Below are 17,074 nucleotides of genomic sequence, written 5' to 3'. Positions count from 1 at the left end.
AATGCGATCAAAGAAACAAAAACAAACTCTTTGGGCATGAAGATAATGCATGAGCAATTAAGGCATCAAAAGATTGAAAGATCAACGAGTCAAATCCCGAGTATCTATCCCTCGCCATATCGATAGCAGATCGTGCTGTGTAGCACCGGACCATCCGCAGCCATGCACGAGCTTCAATCCAAGTAATCCCCTCTGCAGATCCCTCACAGAATGCAGCTACCCTGCTAGCCAGTCAACCAAGGTCCCTCCCAATCTTACCTAGGCCTATCGTAGCAAGGGGCACTCTCTCTGGTAGACATCCACCACCGCCAACATCCACTAGCAACTAGCCACCAACTAGAAACTAGCTATACCACGATGAAAACCGCCCTAGTCACCCTCTACTCCTGCCTCGGGTTGGGTGTGCCCGCCCTGGCTGCCCTCATGGAAATCATGTTGAGCAATTCCACCTCGTGCCAGATCCGTGGTGGGGATGACATTGCGAATCTTGCCTGTCGGAATACGGTATGCTGGTCTTGGTCGTATGCCGGGGAGAATAGGCTAACCCAAGGTGCAGTGTATTGAACAGGGTGGTGGGTGGACTGGAGGGTTCTGTGATGATCAGCAGTAGGTATCATCCAGCTTTGTGAGTATGGAAGCTAACGAAGGACCTAGGATCTGTCATTGTACGTTTGATATTTCTACTAGGAAGTAGATGAACGCAGAAAGCAAGGCTATGGATGGGAGTAAGCAGGTGGAAGCATCATGTCATGTCTGTCATAAGAATTATGTTCAATTAATCAACACTGTCATTGTCCCAATTTGACCAATCAAACACCGTCATTAAATCGGTAAAAGTTCATCCATCTCTGCACCATTATCAGTGTCCATCCAATACATCACAGAATCCCAGGTATAAACCTACCTTATCATACGGCCGGGACGAGTCTGCAAACCGCAAATCCGTCGCCAAACGGATCACTCTATCCGGGTCATTGTTCACTGTCGATGCGTGGATCTAATCCCATCAGCACTATCCACAGGCTCCTAATAAGATGTTGCTTACCATGTGAGGCTTATGCAGCACCACATCCCCCGCCTCGTATTCCGCAACCAACCAACGCCGGCCATTCTCCTTGGCAAATTCGGCGGGATTCTCCGACAACATGCCCGTGGACATCATATTCGAGTTGAAGGCATATTTAGCCTCTTCCTCCGTCATGCCCGCTGCCAGAGCCTTGGCTGTGAATTCGTTCTCAATCTTCTGGCCCACGACATCACCTGTCCTCGTCAGCATCCCCACATCATACAATGCGGATGGAAGACATACTATCCTCCAAATAAATCAACCCCCCACCACTCAGCTTAATATCCCCAATAGGCACCCAAGCCGTCACAGCCGTGGGCTCCCCATGTCTGATAAAGATCTGATCATAATGAACCCCAATAGGCTTCGTCTGAGGGATATTATTCCTCAATAGCGTCCGCTTAAAGGTCAACGTATTGTCCCCCCACCCCGTGAACTTGGCAATAAAGGCATATAGCGCCGGATGCTGGACCAGCTTCTCGGCATACCAGTCCTTGTAGTGAGCCTCGATGGCGCGATCGACGAACTGTGCGGCGCTCTCCCCGCCCGGCCGGCCGTTACCACCAGCCGCACCAGCCCCGATGCCGGGAAAGTCGTCGGGGGTCTTGTCGGGGTTGAAGATGCCGTGGACGGGGTCGCTGTCTGTCTTCAGGACGCCGGTGGGGGCGAGGTAAGAGAAGTATTGGCGGCGGGCTTCGAGGACGTCTTCGCGGGGGAGGACTCCTTTGAGGAAGAGGTAGCCGTCGGCGTTGAAGCGGGCGCGGAGCTCGTCGAGGGGGAGGTTAGGGTCGGAGGGGCGAAGGAGGGCAGCGTTTTCGGAGGTGAGGGGGCCGTCGCTGACGGCGAGGGTTTGGGTGAGGACGCCAGGCATTTTGTAGTATGTACTACTTAGTAGTGTGGTATTGGTTGAACTATCTGGTTGAACTGATGGGAGGGGAGAGGAACTGGGGTATAGGGTTATTTATATATATTTTATATCTATCCGGGGTATGTGTCGTGACGTATCCTAATCCTAAATCTGGAGAATAGGGATCTGCCCCGCGTTGAGGGACGTTCCATGCAGCAAAGCCATGACTGTTGACACTTGACAAGTTGATCGGCTGCAATATGAATGGGGATGTTACAATCAGCAGATTGGAGATTGGCGAACAATAATCCAGTGGAACTTCCCCCCTCCCCACCTCCGCGTGGAATGATACTCTTCTGGAAACGCCACAATGCGCGGGTGGGGAATCCACTATGCGGGCAATGCTGCCCTTTTGGCTGTCCAGTCTGGATTCAGTAGTATTTTCCGGTCAGCAAATGTTGCAAGCGAGAATTTCATTGCTGATCTTTTTTGAAATCAAGGGTATAACTCTTCACAAGATACATGCAGTATTAACAATTAGCAATCGAACACCCAATCAATGATATGATAAGATCAAGCTATTCATCCACCCACTCCCCAAACTCCCATCCCCAATTCCCTTCTTCATCCTCCCCCACCACCAACTTCAACGTCGTGAACTCAATTCGTTCATACATTTCCCTCGCCGCCCCACGTGCTCGTCGATGCCATGGTCCCGACCCTCCTTTTCTTGCATCTTCCCGACTGCGCCATACACCTATCATTCACTCGTTAGTAGCACATCCTCCATCCTCACAAACATTTTTTTTAAGTAAACTCTAAAGTAAAAAAAAAAAAGAGGGTAGAGAACTCACAAGTAGCTAACCCCCTCCTCTCCCCATCCACATTCCCAAACCAATACTTTAACAACCCACCCCCCGCCACCGCCTCCCGTAAAGACATCTCATCCAACACATGCAACTTCTCCCCATCTGCATCGGCCGTCAACGTCGACCGGAATACAACCACATAGAATACATTCTCGTGTCTCTTGCCCCAAGTATATCCCTCGCTTTTCGCTTGTTTCCTTAGAAACCCAAAGACACTGTCCCAGTTGAAGGACTCGGTGTAGGGCGCTGTGGCGTAGTTGGGACGAATGGGGTGGAATAGGGTCAGCGCTTTGGCGAGGAGTTGGGAGGCCGGGTTGAGGGTCTGAAGGTCGAGGAGGTGGTGTGGGGTGTTGTAAGGGGAGATGATGAGGTTGGTGTCTGAAGGTGGTGGTATTAGGGATGAATCATTGGGGATTGTTGGGTTGAGACGAAGTTGGAGGGATGCAGCGGCTTGGAATTTGAAGGCTTCGGGGTTGGTGGTTAGGAGGGTGTGGTGGTTGAGGAGGATGTTGGTAGGTGGTGGTGGTGATGGTTTGAGCCGTTGATGTTGAGTTTCGGGGGTGGAGGGACGTGGTGAGGTTATGCTGGGGGACATTGTTCTAGTAGTATTGTCTAGGGCTGGTGGTCTATGATGGTAGTAGTGTAAAATAATAGTATGGGGTGGTGTATAGGGGTGTATGTATGTAGGAACAAAAATGGTGGAAGGTGATGCTAAAGACTGACAATAAGTGCGACTAATATAAGGCGAGAAGAATTAAAAAGACAAGAAAGAAGAATGATGGGATGAATGTCGCCATTTAAAGAAAACAGAAAGAAATGAAACCCGACAATAGAGAAGCTGCTCATACAGATCCACCCGATCCAACCTTCACTCGATAAAATCCAAGATCGATCAGATCACCCTCAAAGCACGCAATATGCCGACACTTGAGTCGGTCAGCCGGAATGTTGCACTGCTCGTTGGATGATCAAATCTTGAGAGCCCGGGTGCCTGGATGATCATCGGCTACTAATTTTATGCTTATCATCGGATCCCCGGGTGCGACATGCAACTGGTCTGCACTACAAGATCTCCGGTGGTTGGTTAGGGCTCTATAATATGTTGCCTAGGTACAATAACTACAAGTGCTAGGGGACGGTGGTCAGCCGGTGTGCCAAATGGAGAATAAAGAAAAGTGCTATGAAACACTGCTCGGCGCAACCCCCAGCAGAATTGAGTTCCTGCCCGTTATTGTCACATTCAAGACAATAGCACGACATATCTTCCGGGCTTGCGCCATCAGGGTGTGTGGGCTGGGCTTTGCCTATCCCCAGCCCGAGAAATTTCACCATCCCGTCTGGAACCATGGCTAGGTGTCCACTGGTTCGCATGGAATTCGGCAACCTTGCACAGTACCGTCCACTGATGACCAAAGAAGCTAAACCATAATTAAGCAACTGGTATTTTTGTTTAATCCTATCATACAGTTCTTGATGGTATCATGCAAATCCCACGTTATAACGCCTTGTGAATGCTCGTAATCCTGAAAAACACAATGACCCCCTTTACTGCTTCACCGGCGGCGGTGGCGGTGCCATCTTACCCTCGCCTGTATCGACCTTCTTCTTCGGAGGCAATGCCGGAACCTTAAAACCTCCATTCCCCCCTTGAGGCGCTGTGCTGCTCTGGCCACCAACTTGCGTGAATGTGCCAGATTTGAACCACCGATCCTCCTCGGCCTTGCGTTTCCGACTCAACTCAGCTTGTACCTTAGGATCCACCAACTCCAATCCTTGCACGGGCGTGAAGGCAATAGTACTGGCAGTACCGGCTGATCCTCCCAGCGAGGTGCCAACTCCAGAGGTCCGCAACCCCTTCGCCTGAAGCACACTGGCCGTTCCACTAGCATTGGAGCCGAATGCACGGAGAGATGTAGATGTGCCACTGACGGGGGTTGCGGTACCCCATCCCTTGTTGTTTTTGCTAAGCTTCGCTCGGGTTCTTTGGTCGATCTGAGTCGCGCGGATCCGCCCATCATTCTGTTGGCCAAGCATGCCCAGTCCGACTGTTCCCTCTCCGGTACCATATCCGACTTCTGCCTCCTCCCTACCAAAGGCAACCCGGTTCTGGGCTTTGCGGAGTTCCGTCATGGCAACAGCTTCCTTTGCCTTTCTCGCCCGTCGTCCACCTCGCTTACGGGACGGCTTGTCGTCCGGAGCGGGGAGCGCCTTCACGCCCGAGTTCGGCGCGGGTTCCGTAAGCTTTTCCAGACGCTGGAAACATTGCTGCTTCAGCTCTTCGCCGAGCGATCCGTCAGGACTGTACTTGGAGACGTCCGCTCGCGTAGCAAGGACCATCTTGGCAGAGACGATGCGAATGGCCTGCCGCTTAAGGTCGTTCGGGACACCTTGTATAATCGGCGAGTTGTACAGAAATCCCTGAGAGCGAATACCAATATTTGTAGCAAATCCCAGTCCCTCCGACCGCTTCGAGCCCTGTGCAGCTAGGTTGCACGCGGGGATCTTCGCTAGCTCAAGCAGACCTCCGGTCTGGTTCAAGAACTGAGCCGCTGTCTCCGGTCCGATCAAAGCCGCCAAGTTGGGAGCAATCTGGCTCATTCGCGACTGGATGCTCTCTGTAAGTGCCGTACGTTCGCGATCGAGCTTCAGGATCCGTTCGCATGTATCCATCACGGTCTTGAGTTCAGACTCGGTCATCTCCCGGCCTCGGGTGGTGGTACCCTCCACGGCCACAACCATCAGGGAAGGCCCATCCAAGATCGACCTCAGTGGCACGCCAACCATGTTATCTGGCGAGGTCGACAGAGCCTTGATATCGTTGAGCGGGCCATTTTTCAGAATAGCGACAGTTTTCGCGTAGTCGATCGGGGTAGTCACGAGCGTCTCGAGCTCAGGAAATCGAATAGAGTAGTGATCGCGCAGCACTTTGTGTAGACGAGTCAGTTCGTCGGCGGTCGACAAGGCAACGTCAAACTCGTTGGTGAGCTCAGGCGCTTGCGCCAGCTGCTCCTCATCGACAGCTTCCTCTTCGAGGCCATCACCAGCCTGAAGATCCTCGTCGTCCTCCTCAAAATCTCTCAAGAGATCCTCCGCATTTGACATGATGGGTATTCGGCAGCGTGACCAGCAGACAAGCTGTGTAGGTCCGCAAAGTAGAAGCAAGGCCGCGTAGATGAGATGCAGGTGAAGTTCGAGGTTTGGGTTCGCCGCCACACGGACTGGGCTTTGCAGGCCGGAGCTGAGTCAGCAACGCGGTGGCTGGGGGTGGCGCAAGAGACCAACACCGCAGCTTGTCCGACTTTGGATCGCAGCATTCATTCGGAATCTGGAATCAGCATCAACCTCGACTACCGCCCGGTAGCCAGCACAACGCCTTTGATTTGGGGTTTCTGGACGTGTTCTCAGTCGAGCCGGCTTTGTTTTAGCCCTACGCGCACGCCAGAACTCTCGGTGGCCTTGTCCGGCTTGATCTATACCTCATTTACCGATCGATTATCCTCGCATAAACTATACCACGATGGAGTCGTCACGCGGCCCTCCCAGGGTCAAGAACAAGGCCGCGGCGCCCGTCCAGATCTCAGCGGAGCAGCTGCTTCGCGAGGCCGTGGACCGGCAGGAGCCCGCATTGCAGGCGCCGACGCAGCGCTTTGCCGACCTGGAAGAATTGCACGAATATCAGGGCCGCAAGCGAAAAGAATTCGAAGACTATGTGCGTCGGAACCGAATTAACATGAACAATTGGATGCGCTATGCGGCATGGGAGCTAGAGCAAAAGGAGTTCCGCCGGGCGCGCTCAATCTTTGAACGGGCGCTGGACGTCAGCCCGACCTCGGTGGTTCTGTGGATTCGGTACATTGAGTCGGAGATGCGGAATCGCAACATCAACCATGCCAGGAACTTACTCGACCGTGCGGTGACGATCTTGCCTCGGGTGGATAAGCTGTGGTACAAGTATGTCTACATGGAGGAGACGCTGGGCAACATTGCGGGCACACGGCAGGTCTTTGAGCGGTGGATGTCTTGGGAGCCGGAAGAGGGAGCTTGGAGCGCCTATATCAAGCTGGAAAAGCGGTACAATGAGTTCGAGAGGGCGCGCGCGATCTTCCAGCGGTTCACGATTGTTCACCCCGAACCACGCAATTGGATCAAGTGGGCTCGGTTTGAAGAGGAGTATGGAACGAGCGATCTCGTGCGGGAGGTGTATGGAATGGCGATCGAGACGTTGGGAGAGGACTTTATGGACGAGAAGCTGTTCATCGGCTATGCCAAGTTCGAGGCGAAGTTGAAGGAGTATGAGCGTGCTAGGGCGATTTACAAGTATGCTTTAGATCGACTTCCTCGCTCAAAGTCCATGGCGCTTCACAAGTCCTATACGACATTTGAGAAACAGTATGGTGACCGGGAAGGCGTTGAGGACGTGATTCTTTCGAAACGCAGAGTCCAATACGAGGAGCAACTGAAAGAAAACTCGCGGAACTACGACATATGGTTCGACTTTGCCCGGCTTGAGGAGACCTCGGGCGACCCCGACCGAGTACGCGACATCTACGAACGCGCGATCGCTCAAATACCACCATCGCAGGAGAAGCGGCATTGGAGACGGTATATCTACCTCTGGATATTCTACGCCATCTGGGAGGAACTGGAAGCTAAGGACGCCGAGCGTGCGCGCCAAATCTACAACGAGTGTCTCAAGTTGATTCCCCACAAAAAGTTCACCTTTGCCAAGATCTGGCTCATGAAGGCGCAGTTTGAGATCCGTCAGATGAATCTCCAAGCCGCTCGCAAGACGCTTGGCCAGGCCATCGGCATGTGCCCGAAGGATAAACTCTTCCGGGGATACATTGATCTAGAGCGCCAGCTGTTCGAGTTCGTGCGGTGCCGGACGCTGTTCGAAAAGCAGATCGAGTGGAATCCTTCCAACAGCCAGTCGTGGATCAAGTATGCCGAGTTGGAGCGCGGGCTGGACGACACCGACCGTGCACGAGCCATTTACGAGCTTGGGATTGACCAACCAACTCTCGATATGCCCGAGTTGGTGTGGAAGTCGTACATCGACTTTGAGGAGTACGAGGGCGAATACGACCGGGTCCGCCAGCTGTACGAGCGTCTGCTGGAGAAGACAGACCACGTCAAGGTGTGGATTAACTACGCCCGCTTTGAGATCAATGTTCCCGACGAGGAGGAAGAGGAAGAGGAGGAGGAAGAGGAGCGGCCGATCAGCGAGGATGCCAAGCGTCGTGCTCGGGCCGTTTTCGAACGAGCCCACAAAGTGTTCAAGGAGAAGGAGCTCAAGGAAGAGGTAAGCTGTCGTCAACGTTCCTTTTCTGACATATCCCTGACTGATCATGACACAGCGCGTGGAACTGCTCAATGCTTGGCGGTCGTTCGAGCACACGCACGGTTCACCAGAAGACATCGACAAGATCGAGAAGCAGATGCCCCGGCGAGTCAAGAAGCGGCGCAAGTTGGACGACGACCGGTACGAGGAGTACATGGACTACGTATTCCCGGCGGACGACCAGTCAGCGGCAAATCTGTCGAAGCTGTTGCAAAGAGCTCACCAATGGAAGCAGCAACAGCAACAACAAGGGGATGGAGCTTAGATCGATGTACCAGGGTAGTTCTAGACATAGCTGGGGAGTTAATGGCATCACGAGATGTATCATGTCAGTAGTGATTGCTTTTTCATCTGGTTACACGTGCGATTGCCAATTTTGTGTAGCACTAATCCATCCTCTGGCACTCTGTGGACTCCGTCTGTCTACGAGTGACGCTATACAGTGCAGTACTCGATAGTCAGTCACATAGTCACACGTGATCTGGATGCTCGTGTATTGAACCACTATCAAACAACTTCCTTCTACACATCATAAAGAGCAAAGTTTCAACATGAACAAGGGACGATGGCGCATCTGGGAGCGCGTCAGACTGAAGATCTGGAGGTGGCCGGTTCAAGCCCGGCTCGTCCCATTCTTCTTTTTTTCCCCTTCGCTTCCTAATCCTACAGTTAGGATAGACAGTAAACTGGATTAAGAACGCAGTTCATATTTCTAGATAGACTTGAATACAAAAATCTCCGCGAAGAAATATCAGATAAGGAAGCAGAATGCGCAACGCTCTTCATACAGTCCCTGAACTCTTAGGAACCCTCATTTGGTAGTCTTTCTGTTTGCCCAACGCCCTCTCTTCTTCGCTTCAACTTTCTCTCCCGATGGTCCGTCTTCTGTCCCTTCTACCTGCTGGACTACCTTCGTTCTTGTTGTTCCCCTTGTTCTTCGAGCTCGTTTGGGAGCTGAGATCTCTGGCTCTTTTTCGCCTTTTTCTTCATTCTCCTGCTCAATTGCCATCGTTCTTGTCGTTTCCCTTGTCCTTCGAGCGCGCTTGGGAGATGGGCTCTCTGGCTCTCCTTCGCCCCTTTCTTCATTCTCCTGCTCAATTGCCATCGTTCTTGTCGTTTCCCTTGTCCTTCGAGCGCGCTTGGGAGATGGGCTCTCTGGCTCTCCTTCGCCCCTTTCTTCATTCTCCTGCTCAATTGCCATCGTTCTTGTCGTTTCCCTTGTCCTTCGAGCTCGCTTGGGAGCTGAGATCTCTGGCTCTTCTTCGCCTTTTGCCTCAATCTCCTGCTTCACAGGGGCGTTCTTCTTTCCCTGTATCCTTGACTCATTCTTTTTATCTTCCTCTGCTCTCTGTTGCTCCTCACATCCCTCCATTTCTCTTGTCTCTCTCTCCAGTATAGCCCTATCTTGCGCCTTTTCCTCTTCTTCCCTTCCGTACGTCTCGGCGTCCTTAACACTCTGTTCCTTTAGCCGCTTTTCCCACACCTCTTTTGTGCACTGGGCATCCTCAATCACGGCCGCAGCTTGGGTCCATTCTTCCAGTTGACCGTCCGGGAACGCTCCTCTAATGCGCGACACTGCCGGTTGCAAGATAAACAGAATGCGATGACCGTCCAGTCTGGGTTCATCTGGTCGGATACTATGACGGTAGTCTGCGGTTACCCACGGCTCCCCTCTCTGGAACAAGGGAGAGGCCAGCCGTGTAAGGTTTCGATATGTGCAGGTCCCATGAGAACAGCTGAGATCGATTGCCAACCGCTCAGCTCTCTCGTAGTATTTGATTAGCGTTGCCTCCCTATCGACGGTGTCTTTAGATTTTCTAAGGAGCATCCGGAATGGCGGGTGCTTGAGCATAGCGGAAGCAAATGATCGAGCAGATTCCTCGCGTCGGCACTTCGTATGGCGGCCTAGTTCGGTGTTATCGGCCTGGTTACCATTAACGGAGTTCGCAAGTCGGACGGTCTCGGTCTTCCAGAGACTTGCTGATTTTGGATTGACTTTATGGTATCAAGTCAATACAAGTACGAATGGATTGCTGAACTTGGATATGGGAATGGATTGGTAATCTCACCGGTAAGAAATTGCTGATATACATGCTGCAAATGCTCTGCTAGGGACAGACAACTCTTTCTTGGAACTTCTGTGTCATCAAAGTCAGGCTTTCCTTCGAAGTACCAAAACGGATTCTCGAAGAACTTGTCCACGATGTCCTTCACGAGCATTGTCTGGGCGAGGGCACGAGGAACCACTTCACAGGTCGGATAAGGCAGGGACTCTATAAAGGTATCCCAGTCCAAATCCTGTACGCAGTAGCCTTCCAGGCTCTGAAGAATGGTTTGTTTCTCACTGGCAGAAAATTCTGCCAGAGCAGCTGTTTCCATCTCCACCCACTGATCAGCCCATAACTTGGCCCTATAGAAGAGCTTCTTAAACTCCTGGTCATATTCGATCGGGATTGCTTCCCACCCATGTATGTCTGAGCCTGCAGTCCACCATTGTTTCCTGTACAACTTCCTGAAGTCATCTAGTTCTTCCTGGAGATGAGCAATCCTTTCCTGGAGTTCTCGGATAGTTTCGTTCTCCCCTGGCGCCTCCTCGACTGAAACAGGGTCCATGTCTTCGTGGACAGTATGCAACGAGGTGTTCTAGATGGATGAGCATGATTGGTTAGGGGTCGGTTCGCTAATTCAAAAACCATGATTGTTGTGCTTACTCTGGTTTTCTTTCCTTTTCCCATGTTGGCACGAAGATAACTTCCGATCTTGAAGGGGTTGGTATGCCTGGGCTGGGTGATAAGAGCGATGACAAGTCGATACGAAGAGAGAAAGGGACTGCCTGAAATTTATCAGAGCAAGACTGGGCAATGAAAGAGTCTGTCTCATTGACAGCCTCGTTGTCCGCGATGGGGCAAACAGGGCTTCTTTGTCCGTTATCCGTTGACTTCTCAACTTTCCGTCCTCCTCTTCGGACCTGTCAGTCGTGCAAGCGCTTCTAAATAAACTGTACGAGTGTGCCGGCCTATGATATATCTTGCTGTTTTGTCAGCGAGGCGAAACCTTCCGAGACAACGGAACCTACTCAGGCCTATCAGCTTGCCGACTGCCAGAGCATCAGCGGTGGGGTTCCGAGATGCCTTGGCCATGATTCCCATCGAGAATGGGAAGTTGCACCCAGATTTGAGAGATTTAAAAGGGGTAGACGGACGGTGACTGATTTCCCCAGACATTGATATAGTCTCGTCGCTGTCTCTTCTGTCGATGAATTTTACCACCTTTGACTCCCCTTTTCTGCGCTGCAACCACCTACGATTCAATCACTTCACCCCCCGTCTTCTGTTTCCTCCGTAACATTCACAACAAGTTAATAGACATATTTCACCCCAATCGCAATGGCACCTCGTACTTCAAAAATGGTCGTGGCAATCGACTTTGGGATGACATTTACCAGTGAGTGCTGGCTCTCAAGCTGGAGGCTTTGTGCAGGCACTTACTCCATCAGGTGTTGCTTCAGCCCATTCTGAAGTAGGACAAGACGCCTTTACCTTCGAAATCATACACAACTGGCCGGGATTGACTACGCCTACAAGCAGGCTTCCTTCTGTCTTAAGCTACCCGGAAGGCAATTATCAGTGGGGGTCACTTGCCTACGCGTTTAAGCCAACATATGCTTGGTTCAAGCAACTGCTGGATCGCCAGACCCCATACAATGAGTTCCGAGATGCTAATTTTGAGAGGGTTACAAATCAAACCCTAGTAGAGCCAGCGCCGGGTAAGGAACCTGAGCAAATGGTCGCAGACTTCCTCCGAGGAGTATGTCTCTTCCTGATGGAATATCTGAGCCTTCTTTTGACCCCTGCGACGACTTTACATTTTTGGTTCTCCACCCCAGTTGTCTGGGGAGATGCTGCCCGCATGGCCATGCGAGAGGCTGTCCACCTTTCAGGGATCGGTTCACATTTTCCAGGAAGTGTTAACTTCACCTCTGAGTCTGAATCGGCCGCCCGATACATAGTTGAACGCGAAGGTGATAGATTTCAGGTGAGTGGAGTATTGAGAGGGGTTCAAGGTGATTGAGCCTGCTGACGATAGGACTATGACACAATAGACTGGGGATGTCTTCTGTATATGTGACGTGGGAGGCTATACTATTGTGAGTGCCTTTTGATCAGATACTCAAGTCAGTTCTCTGACAATCAGCTAGGACTCGGCAAGCTACCGTGTATTCTCGCGTGAACCAGTCTTGCGGCTCACTCAACTAACCGAATCCCGCGGTATGCCGTCATAGCCCTATATCGTGGCAGTTACTTCATTCTACTAACACCTTAACAGGCCTGAGATGCGGGGCGATGACTGTGGAGATGCGTTTTCTAGATCTGATGATCGACCGGTTTGACAAGGCTTTTGAGATAGCATTCCATAGAGAAGGTGCTATGGCGAGTTCATTTATGGTAAAATTCGTCGAGCTCAAAGAAAGGTACAATGGCACCGACTTGGAGTGGAGGCTGGAATTAAAATTGGATGTCATCCACTCGAGGTTTTATGACACCCGAACAAGCGAAATCCTTCTCACGCCCGATGATCTGGTGTACATCTTTCAGGCAGTCATCGACAACTCCATACGCTTAATGGGAGCTCAACTAAACGAGGCTGACAGAGAGAGCTACAGACATGGAGGCTGTGGAGTGAAATATGTGTGTGTCACTGGCGGATTCGCCAACTCACCGTACGCGAGAATCCGATACGATGAGTTTGCCAAAGAACGAGACGTCGAGCTGATCATCCCTGACCACCCAGCCATTGCCACTGCCTCTGGCTTGGCTCTCCTGGGCGTCCACAACGTTGCCTACATCAAAAAGGAATGCGCCCGCACTTATGGACTTTATCACCCAGACCTCATGCTGACCACTGGAGACAATGTGGAGCGACCTATTATTAGGCGGGTTGACATGATGCAAAGGACACCCCCCAAAATAACCTGGCTCTTTTACAAGGATGTATCTTACGAGGAAAACTTTCTCTACTCCCGTCGCTTTGAGCTTCTGAACGCAGTTGACACGACTATGATCAAGACAGTCACCGTTTATGCGATTGATAAATCCGATCCAGAAGACAAGCGCAATATGATCCACCCTGACGACCTAGAAAGGCCGGCCCATGTCGACATCAATCTGTCAGACATCCAGCTCGACCACCACCCTCGAGTAGTAAGAAACGGAAAAACTTGGTACCAGGTCCTCATCGACGTAAACGCCATCCTCTGCCTCAAGAAGGGGGAATTGAACATTGAAGTTTCGGCGAATGGAACTATTTGTGGACATTGCCAGGTCCTTACCGCCTGGGGATAAGTTGCACAAGATGTCGCTGCCCGGTCTAGCTACCTAGCTAGCTAGCTGAATGGTTGGGTCTTCAACAAGTCATGGATGAACAAACGCTGCACCCGGTTCGTTCAGCTTCGGTAAACCGCTTTTCTGTAACGTATTTCGGATTCCGTTTGTTGCCTATTTCGCGATTTCTTTCTTCATTTTCTAAATTCTAATTTGCCATCTTCTTTCATTTCTTTCTTCACTCACATTCTTTCTTTTTATTTATTTCATTCTAAATATATTTCCTTTCCCCCCAGGGGTTTTTTTTTTTTTTTTTTTTTTTTTTTCCTTTTCTGGTATCTATTGAATGGACGGCGAGACTGTTTTTGGCGGATATTTCTTTCTTTGAGTAAATCATCGGTTCAGTCAGAACCCAGTATGGAGTAACCCAAATTGTTATCTGAGTCCTGAAATCAACATGCTTCGCTTTAATTACGTCCTTCTTTATCAATAAGTCGCTACGAACATTTCTCTATCCCCATGTTATCGGGGACTGTTGTCAAAGGGTGAATGAACCGACTGGTAAACATCCACATCAGCATACTGGGTGGCGGAGGCAATGCTTAGAGAGAGTCCTTGGGACAAAGAATGAGAACGACGGGACCAACTCATCTCAGACAATGCCCACTAAAGCCTACCCTCATAAAGAAACGTCGACTCTCAGTCTCACTAAAAATTCTTATCGGTGTGCGTGCCTGTTGTACCGCAGCTTATTTCGTAAATTTTGAATTGTTCATTTTTTTTCTCTCATTTTTTCTTCAGGCTATCATCATTTCTATCGAAGTTACAGCAGTGCTAATAGTTTCATTATTACTGTCATCATCTATAACAGCTCCCAATCGTTAAATCGTTACTCTGCTGGTTTCAATGTGACGCAGTCGTTTCCCTCTCGAGTCTGCGCTGATAAGCAGGATTTTCCTCCAAAATTTCTAATGACGTATCAAAAGATTCTTACTGTACATATATAATTATTAATTTTTCTAGCCATCGCGAGAAGTTAAAGACAATCTTCGATATGAGTATCATTACATTTGACCTTGTTGGCCATACAAACACTAATTTGATTTGCCACAAGATGCACATGTTGAAAGCAGCAACAGGGAAGATAGTAATAGTAATAACAATAATAGTAAAAATAGGAAGAATACCATTACGGAGCTAATGTAATTGCCACAAGTCCAAGTTCAGAAATCACACTTGTTGTTAGTGGTAGTAGTGCTCTCGGCAGGTAACCGGACATCTTTGACAGGGTGAAGGAGGGTCGAGGGGACGCCGCAAACCCTGTCTTTGTCGGGCTTCATCCAATATTCGTCACATCGAACGTTAATAGCTACCTTTGATGTAGAGTTTAATAAAGGAGAAGGTGGTGGGGGGGAGGCGGCTGTGTAGTGTTCTAGACAAACAGCAGATCCATTTACCACCTCCCATATAACCTGTCCCCCTCAAATCACAGCGCGAGCATAAGTACTAGTAGTACGAAAGACCCCGAAACCTTATTTCATTGGACCTGTAAGAACGGGATATTCGGAGACTTGTCACTCCGAGCATTAAACTCCGGCATTGAAACCAATCCATACTCAAACTCTCCGGCGGCACCTCCTCGGAAACATTTCTCTCGGATGGATATGTTGGATGAGATAATTACTTTGAAGATTTTGAAGATAGAGGCTAAAACTGGAAATCTCCTACTGTCTGTTGTGGGAGGCTCGTTTATCACTGATTATATCATTTACTTTATAATAATTCGTCCCCTGTGGATTTGTGGATAAAAGTGGTATTGCGTAGTTGCTCTAGGGCAGGACAACGGCTCTGATTCGGGCTTCTTAGGCATTTGTGTATAACCGAGCAGCATTGCGCTAGAGACACCGAATTTATCGATCTCGTTGTTAAATTCCATTTTATTTTACTACTTGCGTGAGATAGATTGATAACGAATGACTTGAAAATTGCTTTGCCGTAGAAAGAGAAGCAAAGTTCCTAATGAGAATGGTTTGTAGTGAATAGGGGTGATGAGGCGAGGAATATACAGAAATAACGAATCACTGCATTATAACATTCGACAGTCTGGGGCAATTACAGACAAAACGATATATAACAAATGATACTACAGACACAGTCCTGAACTTATCTCCCTTACTTATTCTTCTTCCGTCTCAATCTCTTCAAGGGTTTTTGCAGAAGGCTTTGGTCGCTCTCGCTCATGATCTTCCTCGGTGTAGTCACCATGTTCCACCAATAGCTCGGCTTTAATCAAGACGTTTTCGTCACACCTCAGAGTCCTTAGCTTTAGTATTACAGCCGGCTGGGTTATACCTAGGATGCGACGGCCAGCCAATCTGGCATCGTCAGCATTACCCCGGACATTATGGAGGTTATGGAATGTCGCTTCGTGGGATCTCGGATCAAAGGTGGTTCCCATAGTCGGCAGTGTCTTATACACACAATGTCCCTGATTGGAGCCGAGGGTAATTGCTGTCTCATCAGCAAATTTGCATAACTCCAGAAGACTGTCCTCTCGCTTCGTCGCTTCGTCGCAATCCACACTTTTTAATAGCCTCTGGAGAAAGACGTCGGAAAGTAGGGTGGAGGCGAACAAAGCGACAGCGTTTGTGCGATATTCCTTTGTCTGCCGACCGAGCTCGAGATTGGGTGCTTGGACTACCTTGACCGAATTTAACAGACGGACAGTTTCTTTCTTCCAAATGGTGGCTCTGATGCCATTTGCTGCAGTCCTGGTCAGCATCAGATGAGGATGATAGAAGGATGCGGAAGAGAAGTTCCCACTTTCTAAAAATCGTCGGTACAGATGTTGCAGATTCTGTGCACAGGAGACTGAACCCGTCGTATGATCCTGCCGATCGAGACCTTCTCCTTCAAGGTACCAAAATGGGTTGACAAAGAACTTATCCACGATTTTCTTTGTCAAGATGCTCTGAGCGAGCACCTCCGACATATACAGAGAGAAAGGGTAGGGAAGAGACTTCATCAGTGTATCCCATTCCAAATCTTGGACCCAATAGCCTTCTAGGCTATGAATGATGGCTTGCTTTTCCAAGTCATCCAGTTCAACGGTATCAGGCATACCTTGCCGGGCATGTTGTTGGCACCAATGTTCTATGCGATACATAACCCGGCGGATGTGGTCCCCCAAGACCTCGAAATCATAATCTGGCCAGCCCGTGGCCCCGGCAGTAAGCATCTGCATTTGCAACTTGAAGTCGAGCGAAGCTTTTCCCTGAAGAATCTCCAGTTTGTCCCGGAGAAAGGCAACTTCGGCCTTGAGGGCTTCGACGTCCTCAATCTGGGGTGAGCTTTCGTCTTCTGAAGCATGACGGTCGGAATTACGGTCGGTATTGGCGGGGGAGGATGCCTCCTATAAGAAAGAAGTTTAATCAGCGTGTGCCCAATGTCTGCATACTAGAATTTACAAGAGGGTCTTTGAGTCTGAGCCCGAGAGGATACTTACCTGAGAAGTCTTATCCATGTCGGCGGTTCGGAGCTCTGCAGAGAGGCAAAGCTGAGGAAGACAGGTAACTGAGAAGTAGACGATGAAATTAGAGAAAGACCAAGGGGCAATGAAGAAGTAATTGT

General features: G+C 50.0%; 8 protein-coding genes and 1 non-coding gene across 9 annotated transcripts; 4 read left to right on the top strand and 5 right to left on the bottom strand.

Moving 5' to 3' along the window:
• Positions 1-357: 357 nt before the first annotated feature.
• Positions 358-694, top strand: AtWU_08942 (uncharacterized protein; the record flags this gene model as incomplete). Its single annotated transcript, XM_035504050.1, has 3 exons — positions 358-504; positions 557-606; positions 655-694. 3 exons carry the CDS (start codon positions 358-360, stop codon positions 692-694), a joined length of 237 nt encoding a protein of 78 aa, XP_035359943.1.
• A 115-nt stretch (positions 695-809) lies between these two features.
• Positions 810-1,937, bottom strand: AtWU_08941 (uncharacterized protein; the record flags this gene model as incomplete). Its single annotated transcript, XM_035504049.1, has 4 exons — positions 810-848; positions 905-997; positions 1,046-1,260; positions 1,310-1,937. 4 exons carry the CDS (start codon positions 1,935-1,937, stop codon positions 810-812), a joined length of 975 nt encoding a protein of 324 aa, XP_035359942.1.
• A 554-nt stretch (positions 1,938-2,491) lies between these two features.
• Positions 2,492-3,377, bottom strand: AtWU_08940 (uncharacterized protein; the record flags this gene model as incomplete). Its single annotated transcript, XM_035504048.1, has 2 exons — positions 2,492-2,670; positions 2,768-3,377. 2 exons carry the CDS (start codon positions 3,375-3,377, stop codon positions 2,492-2,494), a joined length of 789 nt encoding a protein of 262 aa, XP_035359941.1.
• A 950-nt stretch (positions 3,378-4,327) lies between these two features.
• On the bottom strand, positions 4,328-5,884 carry AtWU_08939 (U4/U6-U5 snRNP complex subunit PRP31; the record flags this gene model as incomplete). Its single annotated transcript, XM_035504047.1, has 1 exon — positions 4,328-5,884. One exon carries the CDS (start codon positions 5,882-5,884, stop codon positions 4,328-4,330), a length of 1,557 nt encoding a protein of 518 aa, XP_035359940.1.
• A 415-nt stretch (positions 5,885-6,299) lies between these two features.
• clf1 (putative cell cycle control protein (Cwf4)) lies at positions 6,300-8,388 on the top strand (the record flags this gene model as incomplete). Its single annotated transcript, XM_035504046.1, has 2 exons — positions 6,300-8,084; positions 8,140-8,388. The coding sequence occupies 2 exons, from the start codon at positions 6,300-6,302 to the stop codon at positions 8,386-8,388; spliced, it is 2,034 nt and encodes a 677-aa protein (XP_035359939.1).
• A 294-nt stretch (positions 8,389-8,682) lies between these two features.
• On the top strand, positions 8,683-8,755 carry AtWU_t231. Its single transcript has one exon. It is a non-coding gene; the product is annotated as a tRNA-Phe (tRNA).
• Positions 8,756-8,934: 179 nt separating this feature from the next.
• AtWU_08937 (uncharacterized protein) lies at positions 8,935-10,858 on the bottom strand (the record flags this gene model as incomplete). Its single annotated transcript, XM_035504045.1, has 3 exons — positions 8,935-10,118; positions 10,193-10,766; positions 10,835-10,858. The coding sequence occupies 3 exons, from the start codon at positions 10,856-10,858 to the stop codon at positions 8,935-8,937; spliced, it is 1,782 nt and encodes a 593-aa protein (XP_035359938.1).
• A 651-nt stretch (positions 10,859-11,509) lies between these two features.
• AtWU_08936 (Hsp70 family protein) lies at positions 11,510-13,465 on the top strand (the record flags this gene model as incomplete). Its single annotated transcript, XM_035504044.1, has 5 exons — positions 11,510-11,567; positions 11,620-12,158; positions 12,226-12,270; positions 12,322-12,391; positions 12,450-13,465. 5 exons carry the CDS (start codon positions 11,510-11,512, stop codon positions 13,463-13,465), a joined length of 1,728 nt encoding a protein of 575 aa, XP_035359937.1.
• Positions 13,466-15,620: 2,155 nt separating this feature from the next.
• AtWU_08935 (HAT (Half-A-TPR) repeat family protein) lies at positions 15,621-16,967 on the bottom strand (the record flags this gene model as incomplete). Its single annotated transcript, XM_035504043.1, has 3 exons — positions 15,621-16,207; positions 16,268-16,856; positions 16,950-16,967. 3 exons carry the CDS (start codon positions 16,965-16,967, stop codon positions 15,621-15,623), a joined length of 1,194 nt encoding a protein of 397 aa, XP_035359936.1.
• Positions 16,968-17,074: the final 107 nt, after the last annotated feature.

Source organism: Aspergillus tubingensis (assembly GCF_013340325.1).
Source record: "Aspergillus tubingensis WU-2223L DNA, scaffold_9, whole genome shotgun sequence".
Lineage (NCBI taxonomy): Eukaryota > Fungi > Ascomycota > Eurotiomycetes > Eurotiales > Aspergillaceae > Aspergillus > Aspergillus tubingensis.
The sequence above is the reverse complement of the archived record's forward strand: the minus strand, read 5'-3'. Positions and strand labels throughout refer to the sequence as shown.